The 19,180-nt window shown below is 41.0% G+C and overlaps 1 protein-coding gene across 1 annotated transcript in view; it reads right to left on the reverse strand.

Annotated features, from left to right (window-relative positions):
* Positions 1–19,180, reverse strand: part of VSTM4 (V-set and transmembrane domain containing 4) — an 83,280-nt gene that overhangs the window by 52,877 nt on the left and 11,223 nt on the right. The window contains exons 3-5 of the mRNA XM_030204855.1: positions 12,171–12,239; positions 8,211–8,318; positions 3,024–3,057 (exon numbers count right to left, since the gene is read on the reverse strand). Coding sequence (XP_030060715.1) covers positions 3,024–3,057; positions 8,211–8,318; positions 12,171–12,239 — 211 coding nt within the window. The remainder of the gene's footprint in view (positions 1–3,023; positions 3,058–8,210; positions 8,319–12,170; positions 12,240–19,180) is intronic.

Below are 19,180 nucleotides of genomic sequence, written 5' to 3' on the forward strand. Positions count from 1 at the left end.
TAGACATTCTTTGCACCAGAAAGGCATGTGCAGTCCCTGCATTTCTTGAACGATGTATGTCATGTTTCATATTCTTGTCTTTCTTGGTTACACTAGGATGGCTATTTTCATAGTGCTCATAAAACTGCAAACTCCACGAATACTTTTTTACAGCTTATGTGACTCAGCTTTCAAGTGAATGCATGCATTTTTCTGAGGAAAAATGGCATCATTTTAATTGCCCTTCATTTTAATGTATGTTTTCTGATCGAAACAGCATGTGTATACTTGAAAATACAAAGGTATGTGTACTGTTGCAAACATTGCCCTAACCCTGCCCCTGAGAATGCTTCTGCGAAATGTGGTAAAAGCAAGAGTATTGTGGAACAATCCCCCGGATACTGCAACTGGTGCCCAAATTTGGGTGTCCAATATTGCACGTGATCCTGAGATCCACATGCAAATAAATTGGGTAATGAGCCATTAACAATAATTGGCTGTTAACAATCAATTATTGATATTAATTGGCTCTAATTAGGATTTGCACACAGAATTGGCTGCATAGGATGCCATAATGATCTGTGCCCAAATCTCCTCATGTGCAACCCAAAAGGGGGTGAGGCCATGGGAGGGACATGGGTGGGTCAGGGGCATTCCAAAGAATTATGTGCAGTGCTATAGAATCTGGGGGCTGGGTGCCCAAGTTGAATGCCAGATTTACACCATGTTTCAGTTGGTGTAAGTTCTTAAGCCCAAAGCTGGGCACTAGAAGACACACTAAGGGCTAGATTCTACATATGGCGACTGAAAAATCCGCGCGGAACAAATTTCCGCCGAAGCGAATTCTATAAGTGGCACCTAGATTTAGGCACGGTATATAAGATATGCTTAGTTGATATCCCAGTGCCTACATCTACACGCATCCATTTACACCAAGGGAAATGTGGTGTAAATAACAGCGCATAGATTTAGGCGCAGAGGGCCATATTCTATAACAGTGTGCGTAAATTTTGAAACGCCTATGTCCACACCCATAACCACACCCCCATATTCTATAACAGTGTGGCCAATAATGCACAGAATATCGGCTAACCGGGAATGTTCAGTGGGAGATAACCAGCTGTCTCCTGCTAAATATTGTCGGATAGCTGGTTAAGTGCCATTTAACTGGCCTAGAGCCATTCCTGACTGGTTAAATAGCTTTAAATAGTGGGGGAAGTATGTGCAGTGATAACAACACACATACTTCTATGCTACTCAGGTACAGGCATTTTTGGTGCAGCATGTGTAGAGTCACAATTTACACCTGCTCTTTAGAAAATACAAATGGTCACCTGCATTTCATGTGCAAGCATTTCCACCGGCTTTTAAGCTGGAGCAAATGGAGGCAGGTTCATTATAGGTGCAATTTCTGTAGGATTTATGCTAGTATTTTATAATGAAATATAAGCAACTATGGGACCGACACAGACCGCGGGAGGGAACCGGGCTAACTCCCGCGGTCGGCACCGAACCCAGAAATTCAAAGGTCCTTTTACTAAGGCGTGTCGAAAAACGGCCTGCGCTAGTGTAGGCGTGTGTTTTGAATGCGCGTAGGTCCATTTTTCAACGTGCCTGTAAAAGACTTTTTTGGGGGGCCAAAAATGGATGTGCAGCAAAATAAAAATTGGCGCGCATCCACTTTGGGCCTGAGACCTTACCGCCACCCATTGACTTAGCGGTAAGGTCTCACGTGTTAACCGGGAGGTAATCGTCAGTGCGCATACACTGCCAAATACTGCCTGGTTAGCGCCATATGACGGAAAATAAAAAAGTATTTTCCAGTGCGTGTATTGGATGCGCGTAAAAAATGGAATTACCACCTGAGCCACGAGGTAGCTGGGTGGTAGTTCCAAACTGACACATGTCGGACACACGTAGGCACCGACGCACCTTAGTAAAAGGGCCCCTCAATGCCGGGGCCATATCTGTCAACCCGCATTGAATTTGTGGTTTGTTTGCTTTTTTTCTTGGCTGACTGACTAATTTATAGCTGCCAAAGATAGACCTGCTATTTACGTGGGTCTATCTGGCTTCTAAACTTAGCCAGTCGGTCAATGAATATTGGCGCTAACCTGCTATGTCGTGTGACATTGCTGGTGCTGGGCTAGCCACTTAGTGGTAATATTCAGCCGAGATAGTCAGCTATTTCATGCGAAATATTAGTACTTAGCCGGCTTTAGGATATTTAACAAGCCAATCTTGACTGTTTAAATAGTTTTAAATATTGGCCAGTATGTGTCTTTATAAAGAAGCTAAAAACAGGTGCCTAGCTTGGCCTCTCCACCTAAGTTACTTGTTATAAAATTGCTCTCCATGAGGGTAATTTTATTCACACCTGCTCCTAGGCATGCACAAATCTGCTGACCCTTCCTTATGCGCAACCCCATGAACACCTCCAACCACATTGCACAAACATGTCATTTCTGTCTCTAAAACAGCTTTTTAAACACAGAAATGTCTTATAACATTTGTAATGTGTATACCACAATACAATTGAAAAACAGCTTTTAACATTATTGAGGGCAATTTTCAAAGCTATTTACTCATGTAAAATAGTCTGGCTGAAAACTGTCCCCATTTATATGGCTGAAAGTAGATGCCATTATTCAAGACATGCATACTTCCAGCTGGGTTAAAAAAAGGCATTCACAGGAGCATGTTTAGGTTAGGTGCGTAAACAGCATGCCTATGTGTGATTTTCAAATCTAGGCATATTATTTTGCCTTCTTTCACCTGTCTACAAAAATAAAATGTGCAAAATACAGAGGCACATATTTTGCAGCTGTGAATTTTCAAAAGTAAGCCACACAAGCAAGTTTCTTTTGAGAACTGAGTGCTATATACTCTAAGTGGGATAAAAATGCTTATACTGTATGTGGGATGAAAATGCTCACATACATTACAATCAATGCAGGCTATTCAAAATTGCTTCATTTATCATTTTGAATGCTTCAGACGTTTTTTTCCAATAACATATGAAAAGTTGAAAAGCATCATTTTACCTGTTCTGAGGGCATTTCACCAAGTGATGTTTTACTGTTGGAAGAAAAGAAGACATTTGATCTAGACATGCATTACTTATACAATACATTGACAGAGCAGTTAAAACCCATTTAGGGCTAGATTCTATTTATGATGCTTAAAAAATCAACGCTGAAACAAATACACCTAAAGTTAGGCACGGTTTATAGAATACGCCTAAATCTAGCCATAGTTTATAGAATATTCAGTGCCTGTTTCCTGTAATTATATTTAGTTGTGGCCATTTACACCAACTAAACCCCAGTGTAAATGCCGATGCCTAAGTTACGTGTGGAACGGACGTATTCTGTAACACTGTGTGTAAATGCAAGGTACGCCCACAACTCGCCCATGCCCCTTCCATGGCCATGCTTAGATCTGAGTCTTAGAATTTAGGAGCATCACTTTATAAAATATGCTTAGAAAGTTGTGTGTGTAAATTTTAATTAATGCCAATTAGTGGCAATTATCAGTGCTGATTAGCTTGTTAAGCCAATTACATTGCACACCCAAAACAGAATACGACCAGGTTTGTGTGCGGAACTCAGCTCGCACTATACAGAATTTCAGGGTCAAATGGAAATATTTAGTTGGAAACTCAATTTTGGTGCTGCGATGCCAGGCAATGAGAGCGTATTCTACAATGGCATCTATGCGCTCAGATTATAATATAGAATACTAGCATAAACTGGCATCAGCATGACCAACACACCCACAGTTACACCAACCATAGGCCTGGCGTAACTGTGGTCACATAAATTCAGCAGGGGTGCATATAACTTATAGCATTCTGTAACTTATGCAATGAAATTGGGAGCCACGCCCAGATTCTGTCTATGCTCCGCCCATATATACGCTCCTATTGCATTTACATGCTATGTAGATTATACAAGATCTTGTTGAATAGTTCCTAGATGCCCTTCTGGCACTTTTGTGTGTAAGTGTAGACGTATGTGCATAAGTGCTGGAACAGATGCCAGCTCCTTGACTGTGTCCAAGAAAGGGTAATATCTATGGGGTTTAGCACTCCAAATCAGTTTATAAAGTTAGCTCCTATTTGTGCTACTATTCTAAACATTTATTTATGCAAAGACATATAAATATGGGTGCTGAGATTATAGAACTGGCTTTTTATTGTCTAGTTGATAATGAAGAATGCATGGATTTGTAACGTCTTTCAAATGGTTCTTTTTTTAAAAAAATGAAAGTAAGTATTAGATTTGCTGGGAGTTCTATATCTAAATCTTTAGGAAAAGTGGCTTTTTCTAATTCTGAATCTAATTCTGAAAGATCGCCCCCTTCCCCCAGTCCCATGAGTAAAGCACTATTTTATATAGAAGTGGGCTTTTAGAAAATTGACACTATAAGCAGGTAAAATTATGCATATCGGTGCACTACATGTATTCTTTTACCCGCAACAGGGGAGGTGTTTTTAGGGGTGGGGCTGGGGGTGACATGGGATTTGGAATGCATGCATATTTTTCCATTTTCAAAAGTATGTTCGTATTAGTCTTTGGAAAATTTGCCTGCACAAGTTAGCAGTAGTAAATGCGTATAGGTTCCTTTACTATGATAATCTTCAATGTGAAAATACGTGCATACTTTCAAATGAAAATTAGTGTAAAGTTCATGGGTAAAGAGCATCTGTGAACCTTGCATTTATCTGGACAGTTTTAAAATGAGGAAAGGTTTTTTTGTCTATCCATACTTTTGGATTTTTTTGGTTCTGTGTTTCTACATAGGGTTGTTTCTTCTTTTGTGACAGTTTTAAAATGATCCTCATAATTATATCTTACATATCTAAGTTTAGAGAACTGTCTAACTGGGCAGTGGATGGGGACACTTTCAATTTAGGGGGGCATTTTACAACAGGGTGCATTCATTTTATAAAGTAAACATAGGTGCCTGTTTCTTTATGAGATATGCACCTAAAACCAGCCCAAAAGCATGCAAATGCCCACAGACAAAAATACTGCTACTCCCAAACAGGTATAAATTTGGGTGTATACTCGATGCATGCACCCACATATTTTATAAAATACACAAGTACATCCCTACTTCTCCACTCAGCCCAAATTAAACCTCCAGAAAAGCCAGCACCCGGTCCTCATAAAGTCCATGCAACATTTTGATATGTACTATACAGTTGTGTAATTTTACAAAAGTCTTACATGCTTGCAAGACTTTACACTCAGAAAAACCTTATAAAAATTACTCCCTAGATGTCCAGATATTATTTTCAAAATACTGGTAGGCCAATTTTCAAAAGATCCAGGTACCCAACTTTAAACTTTAGGTATCTCTACTGACCGATGTTGAAAAACCATTTAACCGGCCAGGAACAGCACCTGGCCAGTTAAATGGTACTTAACCAGCTATCCACCGACATTCAGCAGGAGATAGCCAGCTGTCTCCTGCTGAATATCGCCAGTTGTGCTTAGCAGATAGTCAGTTATATAATGCAATATAACCAGCTATCCATTGATTTTTGGTGCATCGCTGGCTATGTTTGGCAGCTAAATTTGGCTGAATCAATAGAAGGCCTATCTTTGGCCGGTTCCAACTTAACCAGCCTGCACTGAATAGCGACTTGGCTGGTTAAGTTGGAATCAGCCAAAAATAAACTGGATATTCAATGCCAGTTACCGGAAATAGCCTGACATTGAATATCCGGGCTTAGCGTTGACCACGGGAGGCAGCCTGGCTACCTCCATTGATCTGAATATCAGCCCCTATAGACTTTTAAAATAATCAATTTTCTGCTGTTAAGGGGTAATGCTATAACCATGTGCCTATATAAATGTGCCCAAAGGGTACCTAATTGGCACATATTTTATAGTTTAAGGGGTGTCATTATCAACGTGATCTACTGTTAAGACTTATAATGTTACCGCTGACTCATGTAATTTTAGCACAGGTCTCATTTTATGCAATGAGACCTAATTATTAGCTGGGGTTAACAGTAAAATAACGTCTTAACAGCAGCCCCTCTAAATGGGAGAGAGTGAACATAGATATAGTCATTTCCGGGTTTGCCGGCAACAGTGGGAGTTAGCCGGTCTAATTCCCACTGTCTCAATATCGGGGCCAATATGTTCAGTTCCCATGATGACTCCTTGTGACCGTAAGTCACTTAACCTTCCATAGTGGAGGAGTGGCCTAGTGGTTAGGGTGGTGGACTTTGGTCCTGGGGAACTGAGGAACTGAGTTTGATTCCCGGCCCAGGCAGCTCCTTGTGACTCTTGGCAAGTCACTTAACCCTCCATTGCCCGCCGCATTGAGCCTGCCATGAGTGGGAAAGCGTGGGGTACAAATGTAACTAAAATAAAAAATTGCCCTGGATACAAAAACTTACACTGTGAGCCCACTAGGGACAGAGAAAGTACCTGCATGTAATAAATGTAAACAGCTTTGGTTGTACCACCGAAAGGCAGTGAATCAAATCCATGACCATTTATCCGCTCTCTACAAAAGCATCAGACCAGTTCAATACCTTTCCACTGAACCCCAGGGATAGCAATCTTCTCATACAAGATGTCATGATGAACTATATCAAATATGGGTCTCAGGTTTAACAAAATTAAGGGTCCTTTTATAAAGGCGCGGTAAAAAGTGGCCTGCGGTAGTGTGGGTTGTATCTCTAGGTGCACGCTGGGCCATTTTTTTACCACGATTGGGAAAAAGAGTAATTTTAATGGGCCGGAAAATGGGTGTGCGCTGAAATTAAAACTAGTGCGCACCTGTTTATGGCCTGAGCCCTTACTGCAACCCATTGACCTAGTGCTAAGGGCTCACGCGCTACCCACGCGGTAACCGTGCAGCGCGTGCCAACATGGGCGTGCTGCCGGTTACCACCGGTAACACCCCTATGGTAGAAAATAGAAAATTATTTTCTACTGCGGGATTCGGCATGCGCCAAATTCGGAATTACCGCAATGGTGCATGTGCTACCCCGGTGGTAGTGCCGATTGGGCACGCGCTACCCGTGCGTTAGCCCTCCCACACTTTGTAAAAGGGCCCCTTTAACAATTAGGCCACTGATCCCTGCTGCTAAACAGATCAGCACTAGAAAAGTGGCTTCTGTCCCAAATCATTCCTTATACTCGGAACAAAAAAGGCCAGAATGTTCATATTCCTTGAAAAATCACAACAGCTGATTCATCATAAACTTTTCAGTTACCTTTCTCAAAATGTTAGGTTTTAGGTACTAATTTACAGTTGTTAAAATCATTTAAATCCTAGCCTCACTATTTTGGGGTAAGATGGATCATGGTTCTTTTCAAAACACTGCAGAAGGAGCTCCAGATGAAGGATACATTTTCAAGCTGTGTCCGTGTTTAACTGAGGCTGGCTGGGCTGTACCTGATCATGAAAGAGGTCAAAGATCCAAACAAAAAAACTGTAGGATATACAGCCATTAACCAGCAATGCAGATTCAAGTTTTCCCTTCCTGGCCAGACAAAAATGATTCTAAATTATAGGTCTGAGTGGTCTGGTCTGATAACTAAGGAGACAGTCCTTTTGTCCTCCAAATCCCTTCCGATAAGAGGTACTTCCCCCTGGATTTTATATAGTGCACTTAGATAACTGTGCCAAAACCCAAGCGTATTCTATAACACACATAATTGGCTTAACAATTTAATTAGCGTTGTTAACAGCTCTTAACAAGCAATAAATAATAAGCACTAATTGGCAATAATTAGAATTTACACGCACAACTTGCTAAGCGCATTCTGTAATGCAGTGCAACTAACTTCTAACATGTGCAGGCAAAAATGGGCATGGTTATGGGCAAGGAAATGGGCATTTTGTCACACCGAGATTCACTACTGCGGCTTTGTAAATGGAGCCCATAGTGTGCCCTTTTGCTCAAATAATGTCCCTGTTGCTCAAATAGGACCCCCTAGTGGAGTAAAAGAGTACAATCCTCTACACTCTTGCAAAACTGTTTATGACACAGGACAAAAAAAAAAAACCCCTAAAAATTCAGGTTTTTTCCTGTTGTTTCAGGGTCAAAACAATATGAAACGACATGGAAAATGTCCGCTTCCCATAATATTTCAAACAAATGTTCTGTCCTAATATATGTGTGTATATACACACACACACACCACACACAACAGCTTTTCTGTTCATAAAATAATAAACTGCAGTCTCCAAATGCTTACCTCTTGATCTTCTCTTGCTAAACATCGACTGACAAACAATGATTAGAGTGAAAAGCAAGACGCTGATAATTCCTATGGAGCACACCAAAGCTGCATATAGATAAAGGTCTGAAAGACATAAAATTACAGGAAGTATAAAAACTACCACAATGCATAGGGCTCAGTTCTGGAAATTTCTGTCGTAATAGAAATGATGGGGACAATATTCACAAGGGATCTGCCTGTCCTTTGCAATTGAAAGCACAACATGGTAGCACTTCCCTTCACTGGCAGGAAGGCCAGCACAAGATTCCCACACAGCTTAAAGCTGCTTAATGGGAACATTGGCTGTGGCATAACTCACCAGGCTCTGTGACAGCTCCAGGAAAAATACTTTTATTTCTAAATGGCTGACAAATGTTTATATTCCAGCACATAAATATTTCGGTGTCCATATTCACATTTTAGATGTTTATGGTTCTAAATTATAAACATAAGTTGCACATAAATGTATTTTAGAACAGGCTCTATGTCGGCAGATCCTGTTCTAAAATATAATGTCCTGATTTGTAAGTCCTTTCTAAAATCTGCATCATAATATTTTAGCCTGACTTTCCCCCCTGTTTAAGCCACGAATGGGTTATGTCGCATTAGTGCACAGAAGCCGCTAGTCCGGCTTAGTAAACAGGGGGGTTTATCTTTTTAAGGAAATTTATACCTTATGAGGAATTTGATATACTGTATATAATTTGTATATTTTATAAAGAATATGCAGGCCAATTTTCAAACAGAAGTTATATATTTAGGGCCAGATTCTATATATGGTGCCTACAAATTCCACATGGAACACATTTTCGACTAAGATTATTCTATAAGATTTAGGCATGGTATATATAGTTGATATCATAGTGCCTACATCTGTGTGTACCCATTTACACCACTGAACACTGAAAACCTGGCGTAATTTCTGGCATGTAGATTTATTTGTTGCATTTATACCCTACATTTTCCCACCTATTTGCAGACTCAATGTGGCTTACATAGTACTGGTAGTGTTCACCAAGACTGGTTGAGAAGCAAATACAATGTGATGTTGTGCTCGAGTAAAGTTTGTGTGTTTCAGGCACGATTAGGATTGAAGAGAGGAGGGGTTAGTTAATGTCCATGCACTGGCCCATATTCTATAACTATGCGTGTAAATTTTGGAAAGCCCCGAAACGCCTATTTCCCTGTCCATAACCATGCCCCTTTTGAAATGCGCATATTCATTTTGAATTGCGCGCTTTAGAATTTAGGTGGTTTATTACAGAATGCGCTTTGCGAGTTGTGCGCATAAATTGTGATTATTGCCAATTAGTGCTCATTATTGCTTGTTAAGTGATGTTAAAAATGCTGATTGGCTTGTTAAGCCAATGAAGTTACGCACCTAGTTATAGAATGTGCCTGGATTTTAGCACGGATCTCTAGGCGCTATATGGAATCCCCAGATTAGTGTTGTGCTGAATGTATAAATTCTTTTAAAAATGTGTGTGGAAAAGAGGGGCGAATTCTATGTATAGCATTATAAGTATTTTCAAATACATGTATAATACTATGGTGTTTATTTTAGAAGTACCCCATGTTTAAGTGGTAGCATTTTAATGTCTGCAGCAGTGGCATAGCGAGCCCTCCAATTTTGGGGGCACTCAGGGGTGGACTAGGAGGGGGCAACACATTACTCCCTCCTCCTCTCTCTCTCCCTCCCTACCACAGTGGCATGACAGTGCGTATTAAATCGCACATTAACTGCATGTTGTGTTAGAGAGTGGGAACAAGATGGGTTTTGGGTTGAGAATGGGTGTGGATTGCACACTACAGATAGTGCAAGGTACTTACCACATGCTTATTGGAACTTCTGCAGTTAACGCAGGTTCACCTATCGCTTCCTCATGAGGAGACACTAGCAAGCAGATGATCAGAAGCCCTGTGCTGTTCCATACAGTGCTCTAAAAATAGCGCCAGAAAACTGCAGGGTTATATTGTCCCTATGATCAGAGCTAATAGCATGCAAATATAGGCATGCTATTAGCTCTGATCATAGCGTAAAAGTGAGGTCCATGGGACCCCCAGAACTCTGCTATCTGCCACCCCAAGCCCCCCCCCCCCCAGGCAGTGACATGGGGGCAGGAGGTTTGGCAGACCTCCAGCCCCCCAGCTCCCCCTCTAACCCCCCAACACCCAAAAAGAAGCCATGGTGGCCCAAGTTGACAGCCATCCCAATCCCCATCTTCCCTGGTGGTCTAGCAGAGCTTTCCCCCTCCCCCTAGATATGTCCAACAGAGGAGGGAGTAGCACACTCCCTCCTCATCCAGCGTCATCTTCAAAATGATGGCAACCTGCCCAGTGCATCTTGGGATGTGCTAGGCGGTGCTTCTCCACCATATAAGGGCACAATCCTCCCACACTTTCCCCCTATGATCAGAGCTGATTACGTGCCTATGCTTGTATGCTATTAGTTCTGATCATAGGGGTGGTATAGCCTTCAGGTTCGCAGGTGTCAAATATTTAGGTACAGTAGGTATATGTCTGGAGGGCTCACAGTTTAGAAGGTGGGTGGAAAGAGTTGAAATGGGAATTGAACCTGGGTCCCTGAGTTTACAGTTCACTGCACTGCCCACTAGGCTTCTCCTAAGACTTGCTTTCAGCTTTGTTCAGAGTACCCATAATACCTGATGCTATCATAACCACTACTACTACTTAACATTTCTAAAGCGCTACTAGGGTTACGCAGCGCTGTACAATTAAACAAAGAAGGACAGTCCCTGCTCAAAAGAGCTTACAGTCTAAAGGACACAAAAAGGACACAACAATACAGTCAGTCAAATTGGGGCCTTTCTGGTTTCACTTTCAGGGAGAGGAAGGGGACAGCAACCATTGGAGGATTCATGAGGGGTCAGGCCTTAATCCCTCCTGTGGTCAGCCGCTCAATCAGAGCACCTTTTTGTACCCTCAGCGTGACTGAAACAGGTCTAAATAAAAATGTCCTTTTTAGGTTTGGATGTTTCTTCCCATTCAATCTTTGCTGTTGTACATCCTAATTGTGGACCCTCCCTAGTCCCAGCCAAAGCATGCCCCCTTGCTATTTGGATGAACTGCAGTGTAGGATGTCCAAATTCTGCAGTTCCAAAATTGCAAATTGAGATGTTCATGTGCTTGAAAATGAGCCCCAAAGTGTGCGCTATTATTGGTAAATGACAAAACACAAAATATGCTTTTTCTGCTCATTTTTGTTTAACAAAATGCAATGATATAAGATATGCCAATGACATCTCATGTGTCAACACAGCCCATCTTTAATGTATCCTTCACAGAATGTTGAGGAAGATGACAAATGATAGAGCAAAGAAGGGACAACAGCTTAAAAGCCAGCATCCTTACAGATTAATTTTCCTACTCAGAATGTAGGCTTAGTCACAGTCAAGGCAATACAAATATATTGGCTAACACATTTTTGGCTTGAGACAAATTTGGCAGAAGCCAGGCTCTGGATAATTATCTTACAGCACTTTCAATAGTGATGCATGACTTTACATTCCTCCCCTTGGACAGTATCATTTACTGTGTATTACTGTGGTCGATTTTGTAAATAGAGTCTGGGAAAGGAACCAGGAGAATTTGTGGTTGAAAACCTTTCCAGGGCGTGGAGATTATAATACTTTTTTAGAGAGAGTCAAAGTGGAATATGATGATAATTTTAACCCAAAATGTGTCATGTTCTGCATCCAAATGATGGTTTTGAATATTCCCACTCCATGGTCATTGTGTCCTGAATAGCAACAGACTTGCCCAATGTTTATTCTGACCATGTTTTCTTTTTTAATGTTTATGACTTTCATTGCTGAAAAAGGATTATTTTGTCTTTGTCATATCACAGTGACATCTTCATATCTTTAGTTCTGATCTTTGCAAACAAATAAAACTCAAAACTGACTTGGACTTTACCTTCAAAAAACCACCAGGTCCTATTTTTATTCTTTGAGGTGGATTCATCTGAAGCTTGGTACGAAATCACTGTGGAAAGAAAATAAAAGCAGCAGTGAAGTTAAATCACAGTTTGTTGACCAAGAAACCACAATGCTTTTCTGTAATGAGTTACACTGGTTTTGTTATTTTTATTCAAATAAAATGTTTTTTGGCAGAAATATACATGAGTGAAAAGAAAGGCATGGAATTTCTAGTCATCAGCCTTGACTAGCTAGTAGAAATTCAGAACTGGTATACAGTGATCTGGCACTGCTGCCACCTCCAGGTCCCAGGGTCAGGAGTCAGGAAGTGCTTCTCTGAAATGTAGGCGTTCCTGTTTCCTTTTTCCTGTCATCTGCTGCTTACCTTTGCAAGTATTTACCACATAGAAGAGTAAGAGAAGGGGAATGCAGTAGACACATTTATGAAGTATCAGATGTTTTAAACTTTCAAAAGAGACTGAAAGTGCATTTGCAAAGGACACCTTTTATGTGAATTTAAGAGACTGTAAATGTTGTATTATGTTTTAATTATTTATGATGTCTAAGTTTGTAATATTGTTTGCAAGTGTATTTTGTTAGCTGCTTAGGATACATCATAGGGAATATGATGACTATATGGGATAGCCACTCACTGCTAGAGATAAAAACAGTATCAGAATTTAAGAAAATGTGAGATAAGTACAGAGAAAACCTTGTTGTAGGGAAGGCAACACAGAGCTGGAAATCAAGCAGGTCTCTGCAGTATTACAACAGGAAAGGAAAATGGACAGACTGCATGGAATTTGCTGTTTTTTTTTAATCTGTATTATATTCTATGGGGTAACTGTGCACCCCATTTATGGTCCACACAGATTCTGTCCATGTGCGTCACCACCATCAAACTACACACCATTGTGTTTAGACACCATGTTACAGACTAGCATTTAACGGGAATACTAGCATTTGTGTGCAATCATGCTAATATTCTGTGCATGTTCTTGGTGTGTTAAGATTGACGAGAAGCCACAGAGTAGTGAGGGCAAAACAAAAGAAATTATAAAAAGAACCTTGTGTTTAAAATGTCCTTTAATATGTCCAATAAGAGATGAAACACAAATATAATAACTCGATTACAAATGATAGTGGCATGAAGGATAAAGACTCGACACAGCTGTGTTTCGGCGATGATGCTGCCTGTGTCAGGAATCGTATAATCCAATGATTATGTGACACAGGTTTACTAGAGAGCTTCTATTAGCTGCAATTCAAATCACAACAAAGGAGTGTTGATAGCTCAAACGCTGTGGTTTCTCAGAGATTTTGTGAGGGTTTCTTCCATCTTTTGTGTGTGTGTGTGTGTGTGTGCTTTTGTCTATTGCTGCCCAGTTTATAGAATTGCCACCATAATCTGGTTGGCACTGCTGCTGCTTTCCGTTTAATTTAGGCCTCATTATTCAGCAGTCCTAAACCAAATATATAAACTATGGACCCAATATTCGGACTGCGGGAGGCATCCCGCATAAGAGCTGCGATCGGCGCTGACCCCGGATATTCAGTGCTGAGCTGTTTCTGGTGAACAGTATTAAATATCCAGGTTTTTTGTCCTGCTCAGACTTAGTGAATACTCAATGCTGGCTGGTTAGGTTTATAGTGGCCACAACTAGGACTGCTATTTAAGTGTTTCCATTTGGCTGCTAAGCTTAGTTGGCCAGCACTTGAATATCCACGGATAGCCAGCTATATCAAGCGATTTAAGGGTCCTTTTACTAAGGTGCGCTGAAAAATGGCCTGCGCTAGTGTTGACATGTGTATTGGACATGCACAGGTCCATTTTTTAGCGCACTTGCAAAAAAGGCCTTTTTTTGGGCCAAAAATGGACGTGCGGCAAAATAAAACTTGGCGTGCGTCTGTTTTGGCCCAGAGACCTTACAACCACCCATTGACTTAGCGGTGAGCGTTAACCGGGTGATAACTGTCAGCATGCGTACACTGCCCTCCAAACCCACTATGGGACAAAGAGTGGGCCGAACCTCCCCTTGAAAATTCTTAAATTGATCACCGTTTGCTCTATGGGTAAAGAGGATAAATCCAGCGACGTGAACTGTGATTGGCTGACCTCCCTCCATTCTATCTTGTTATTGACTACAAAGGCCCCACCCCTGCCATGAAAGTGAGTGATGGCCCCAACCTTGGACACCTGAACTCAAAATTTAGGTACCTTGTTTACCTTAGTTGTGCATAGGGAAGCATGCCTTTGCCGTATAAGCGCTTGAATGTGCCACCCTAGCAATACATCATCATAAGTGAATGGCAGAGGTTTTATAAATAATTATTACAGGAAATGCTGTGTATATGGCTACATTTAAAACTGGATCAGCCCCCCCCCCCCCCCCCATTTATGCTCAGCACCAGTGGCAGGCATACAAGAAAGGCTGACTTATTGGCATATGTCTATTCTTAAAGCCCACCATTGGCTTCGTTCCAGCTCCTCCATCCCCCAGTGCCCATTGGCTCCCTTCACCCAGGTACCCTTTAGTTGTGGCTATCCACTCCTCCCTCCCTTCCAACTTCCCCAGGGAGACCTAGGGACTCACACATCCTGCTGTCATGTTGTGTGCTCACCCCCTCCTGGGGAGGTCAGCCTCAGAAGCTAATTTACTGCTTTAAAGTACTGAGAGGTCACCGCAGCCATTTTAAGGAGGCTGCTCCAATACGCAGGAGCAAGTGGTCATAGCTCTTGCTTATTTCCTCCCTGGACCACCAGGCAAATATGCAGGTAAGTATGCTACCATTAGTGGATGGCTTGCATTTCCAGCGTGGTGGGGGTGGGGGAGTTAGGAGGATGTCTTCCTTTGCTTACAAGGGGGTGGGAGGAGAGCAGGCATTGGAAAGGGGAAAGTCTACTTATGTGGGTCCTGACCGATATTCAGCTGGGACTCACATGAATATCTTATGTGGGTCCTGGCTGAATATCAGCTGGGGCTCACATAAGCTCCATGGCTAGCACCTAAGGAATTAGCCCCGGATATCTAATGCCGGTGGCCAGATGTGGCCCAGCATTGAATATCAGGGGCTAATTCTGCCTGTGTCAGTCAGTGTTTAAAAAACCCTCCAAAGTCCATTTTGCCACCTATATGACCCATACAAAGTCATCCTCCCTGTAATATAGTTTGATTATATTAAAGAAAACCTAATTCCATCCCCCTTCCTTCATTTGTACCACTTTGGGGTTTGATCGTGTAAGGTCTTAGAAGCTGAGAAAGACAAGAGAGACAGAAGATCTGCAATACAAGCACAGCAGAACAAGCAGCAGACTGACACACATAGGAAGTTGTAGCAACAACTTTAATTCAACCCAAAATACCTATGCCTGACGTGGCCACATTTCACCAAAGACTGCGTCAGAGGCAAAACTAGAAAGGCACAGTCAAATACACAGTTCTCTCAAGTGTAACACTCAAGGGGAATGAGTCCTCCATCAAATCTTTAGGAGAAACTCCAGCCTGGACTTATTCCCCTTGAGTGTTACACTTGAGAGAAGTGTGTATTTGACTGTGCCTCTCTAGTTTTGTCTTTGATACAGCCTTTGGCGAAATGTGGCCATGTCAGGCGTAAATATTTTGAGTTGAATTAAAGCTCTTGCCACAACTTCCAGCGTTTGTTGGTCTGCTGTTTATTCTACAGACCTCAGAAGCTGAACAGGGTTAACCAGGCTTTCTTCGATGGGTAGCCTAAGTGAAAACTGAGTACTGCAAACAGTAATAATGATTCATTAGGAATCAATTTACTGTCTTATCTAGTACACAATTAATTTTTTTGTATACTTTAAAGGGCATTGCAATGCTAAACGTACCATCTTCTGTATGAGATTTTAAATAAAGTTGTATCAACCTTGGGAAATTACAGATCTATGGCACTTTTCACACGATCAGCAATACTAATCATGAGGTCCTAGTTAAATTCCCCATACAAATAAGACTGCACACATTCCATCCAGTAGTTGCAGCCTAAATATGTTTACACTTGTCTCTGTCCTCTTTGATTCTTATTAACCTTGTTAGATAATAAGTTCTAATAGGACTGCTGTTGGTTCAAGACGTTTCATCATTTGTTACACCTATATCTTAGAGAAAGGTTCCCTTGTTCCATGCGTAACTAGGCTGAATGTTTCTTAGATTTAACGATGAACAAGGAAGGCAACATCCAAATAATATTATCAAGTTCACACTTCTGCTACCAAAATTACCTGTGTTGACATCCTAACATATAAATGAGTTTTGAGCAAAAGCACTTTTCACAGATATTAAGGCATTGGCATCACTCAGGGGCCCTTTTACTAAGCTGTGTAGGCGCCTACGCACCCCCAACATGCGCCAATTCGGAGTTACCATGTGGCCCGTGCAGTAATTTAATTTTATATGAGCATCTGCTACACGCACCAGAAAATATATTTTATTTTCTGGCGTGCGGCGAAAATCGGGCAGTAACTGACTTGACGCACGTAGGCAATTAACACAAGGATAACACGAGAGACCTTACCGCTAAGTCAATGGCTGGTGGTAAGGTCTCAGACCCAAAATGGACGCGTATCAATTTTTATTCTGCCGCACATCCATTTTCAGCAAAAATTTTAAAATGACATTTTTTGCAGGCACGCTGAAAATGGATCTGTGCGCACCCAAAACCCGCACCTACACTACCACAGCCCATTTTTCAGCGCACCTTAGTAAAAGGACCCCTGAATGAGCAGATACAGTGAAAAATTAATACCTTCCATTATGTTACAAAAGATATTTCTAGATAAAGTGAGCTGCATAACATTATAAAATGCAACAGGTGTAGGCAGTGGATAGAATGAAATATTTGAATAGTGAGCAAGATTTCAGTTATGAAGAGTGATTATAGCCTCAGAATAGAAAATGTTCCTGCATAGATGTTATATAGCAAATTCCTTTTCTTTTTATACCATAATATATGAATGAAATATACATGAAATGCTTTAAGCAATGAATAATAAACTTGGATGATGGGTAGCAAGAGATAATGTGTGACCTTTGACCTACTGTTCTTGGTATTATTCAAAAATGGCTCTCTCACTGTAGTGCTGTGGTTTAAAAAAAATTTTGTGGCCCAAAAAGTTACTAGAAACAAAATAATTTGTTCTGTAAAGGTAGTAACTAGGGAGTATATGGTTTATATCTTGCTGACATAAATTAACTAAATGACACCTTTGTCTTCACAAGCATAACAAACATAATTAGGAATGAGATTTACTGAACATTAGTGTTATTGCTTAATTAAAAAATAAAGTACATAAATCAAATATATATAATGAGTCAACAGGTCTGCAAGTGAAATGCAAAAATTGATAATCAGGGTGTTGTTGAAAGTAGCTTTAAAACAGTTCTCCAGTCAGAAAGGGAATACAATTCAATTGACTAATATATTATGGACTCATTTCACCTTAATTAATTCTAGCCTCCAGAAGCCAAAAAATACAAAATATTCAGGTTTGGTTGAGAAGCAACTGTCATAAAACATAAGGGCATATTCACAAGATATGTTGTACATCATAAAAGATATTAAGGAAATGCTAAAGAGCCATCTTTGAAACATGCAAAAAGAGGAGTTTGATAACTCGAGTGAGGATTGGGGGTGGGCCTCTGAAATAACACAGCCAGACAAAGGGATATAAATGAAAACAAATGTTTATGTAATTGGATCCTGAGGCCTGTTAACATCACAGGTCCAGGAACACAGGGAAAAACACCTCTGCAGTTCAATAAACAGCCTTAAGCAGACCTTAGGCTGGCATGTCCTGAACACAGTATGTGGCTGGTAGGGCGGCCCCACTCCAAACACAGCCTGTAAGTCTTTCTCAGTTCATTTCTGAATACTAGGGTCTGACTCTAGCCAGACCCCAGAGCAAGGCTTATCAGTTTCAAACAAGAAGCAAAAGCAGCTTACCTCAGCCAGGTCACAATTCTTAATCATAGGTTGTGGTGGCGTACCCTAGGGCTTTGACTCCTTCTTCTGTCTGGGCCTCTTTATCCTTAGTCAGGCCCTATCTTATATACTTCCTGGTCTAGGCTCCACCCTTCCTCCTGGCTCACTTCCTCCCAGGCAGGAGTAGTACTCTTAAGGTGACTCAGGCTGACTATGAAATGTTCTTAAGGGTGAGGGGCAGAGTTCTATAAACCCTATCACAGAGAGCTACCATAGACATTTCAATTACTACTTCATCCAGACATGCCCACAAGCATGTCTGTTAGCCCTAAGAAATAAATTAATGGGCCCTTTCACTAAATTCTGTTAAAAACTTCCTGTGCGATAAGTGCAAAGGCTGTGCAATAAATGCAGGGGGTGTGGTCAACATTTGCCCTGCATTTATCACACAGGACAGAGGGTTACCGCAGGAGCACTATGCTACATGCAGTGTCTTATAGTGAAGGTGCTCTCATGTTTTCAAGCACTTTATGTAGTGTGATGCAGACTGATAGCACAATGACCCCCCCCCCCCAACATCTGGCTATGGCAGTGCTCCCAAACACTCAACGCTGAGTCCCCCGTCTGACATTATATGTACATTTTTAAGATGAGTATTAAATTATAGATATATATATATAAAAGCTTATAAAAATAGTACTGAAAGGAATTTATAAAATTGAGAACCAATGACAAGGTTGGTGTTGTAAAGTCTTGCAGCAGTAAAAGTTAGATGGCATGTTACACCACTGAGGTTCTCAAAACTTATAACAGACATTTTTTGATGGTGAGATAGAATTTGTGATTGGATTTATTGCATCCCATTGTAAATATACTGCCTTGTTCTACAATGTAGTAACATTATTGTGTGGCCATTAATTCAGAAAATGGAAAACTGGCCATTTTCTGGCAGCAGTAAAAATGGTCTTAGCGTGTGGAAATTTAGTAAGGCAGCACTAAGGCTACTTTCTATTGCACTTTTGTAATAGGATCCCTAAGTGACTTGTCTAAGACCACAAGGAG

This window comes from Microcaecilia unicolor, chromosome 5 (assembly GCF_901765095.1).
Source record: "Microcaecilia unicolor chromosome 5, aMicUni1.1, whole genome shotgun sequence".
In the NCBI taxonomy this organism is placed as follows: Eukaryota; Metazoa; Chordata; class Amphibia; order Gymnophiona; family Siphonopidae; genus Microcaecilia; species Microcaecilia unicolor.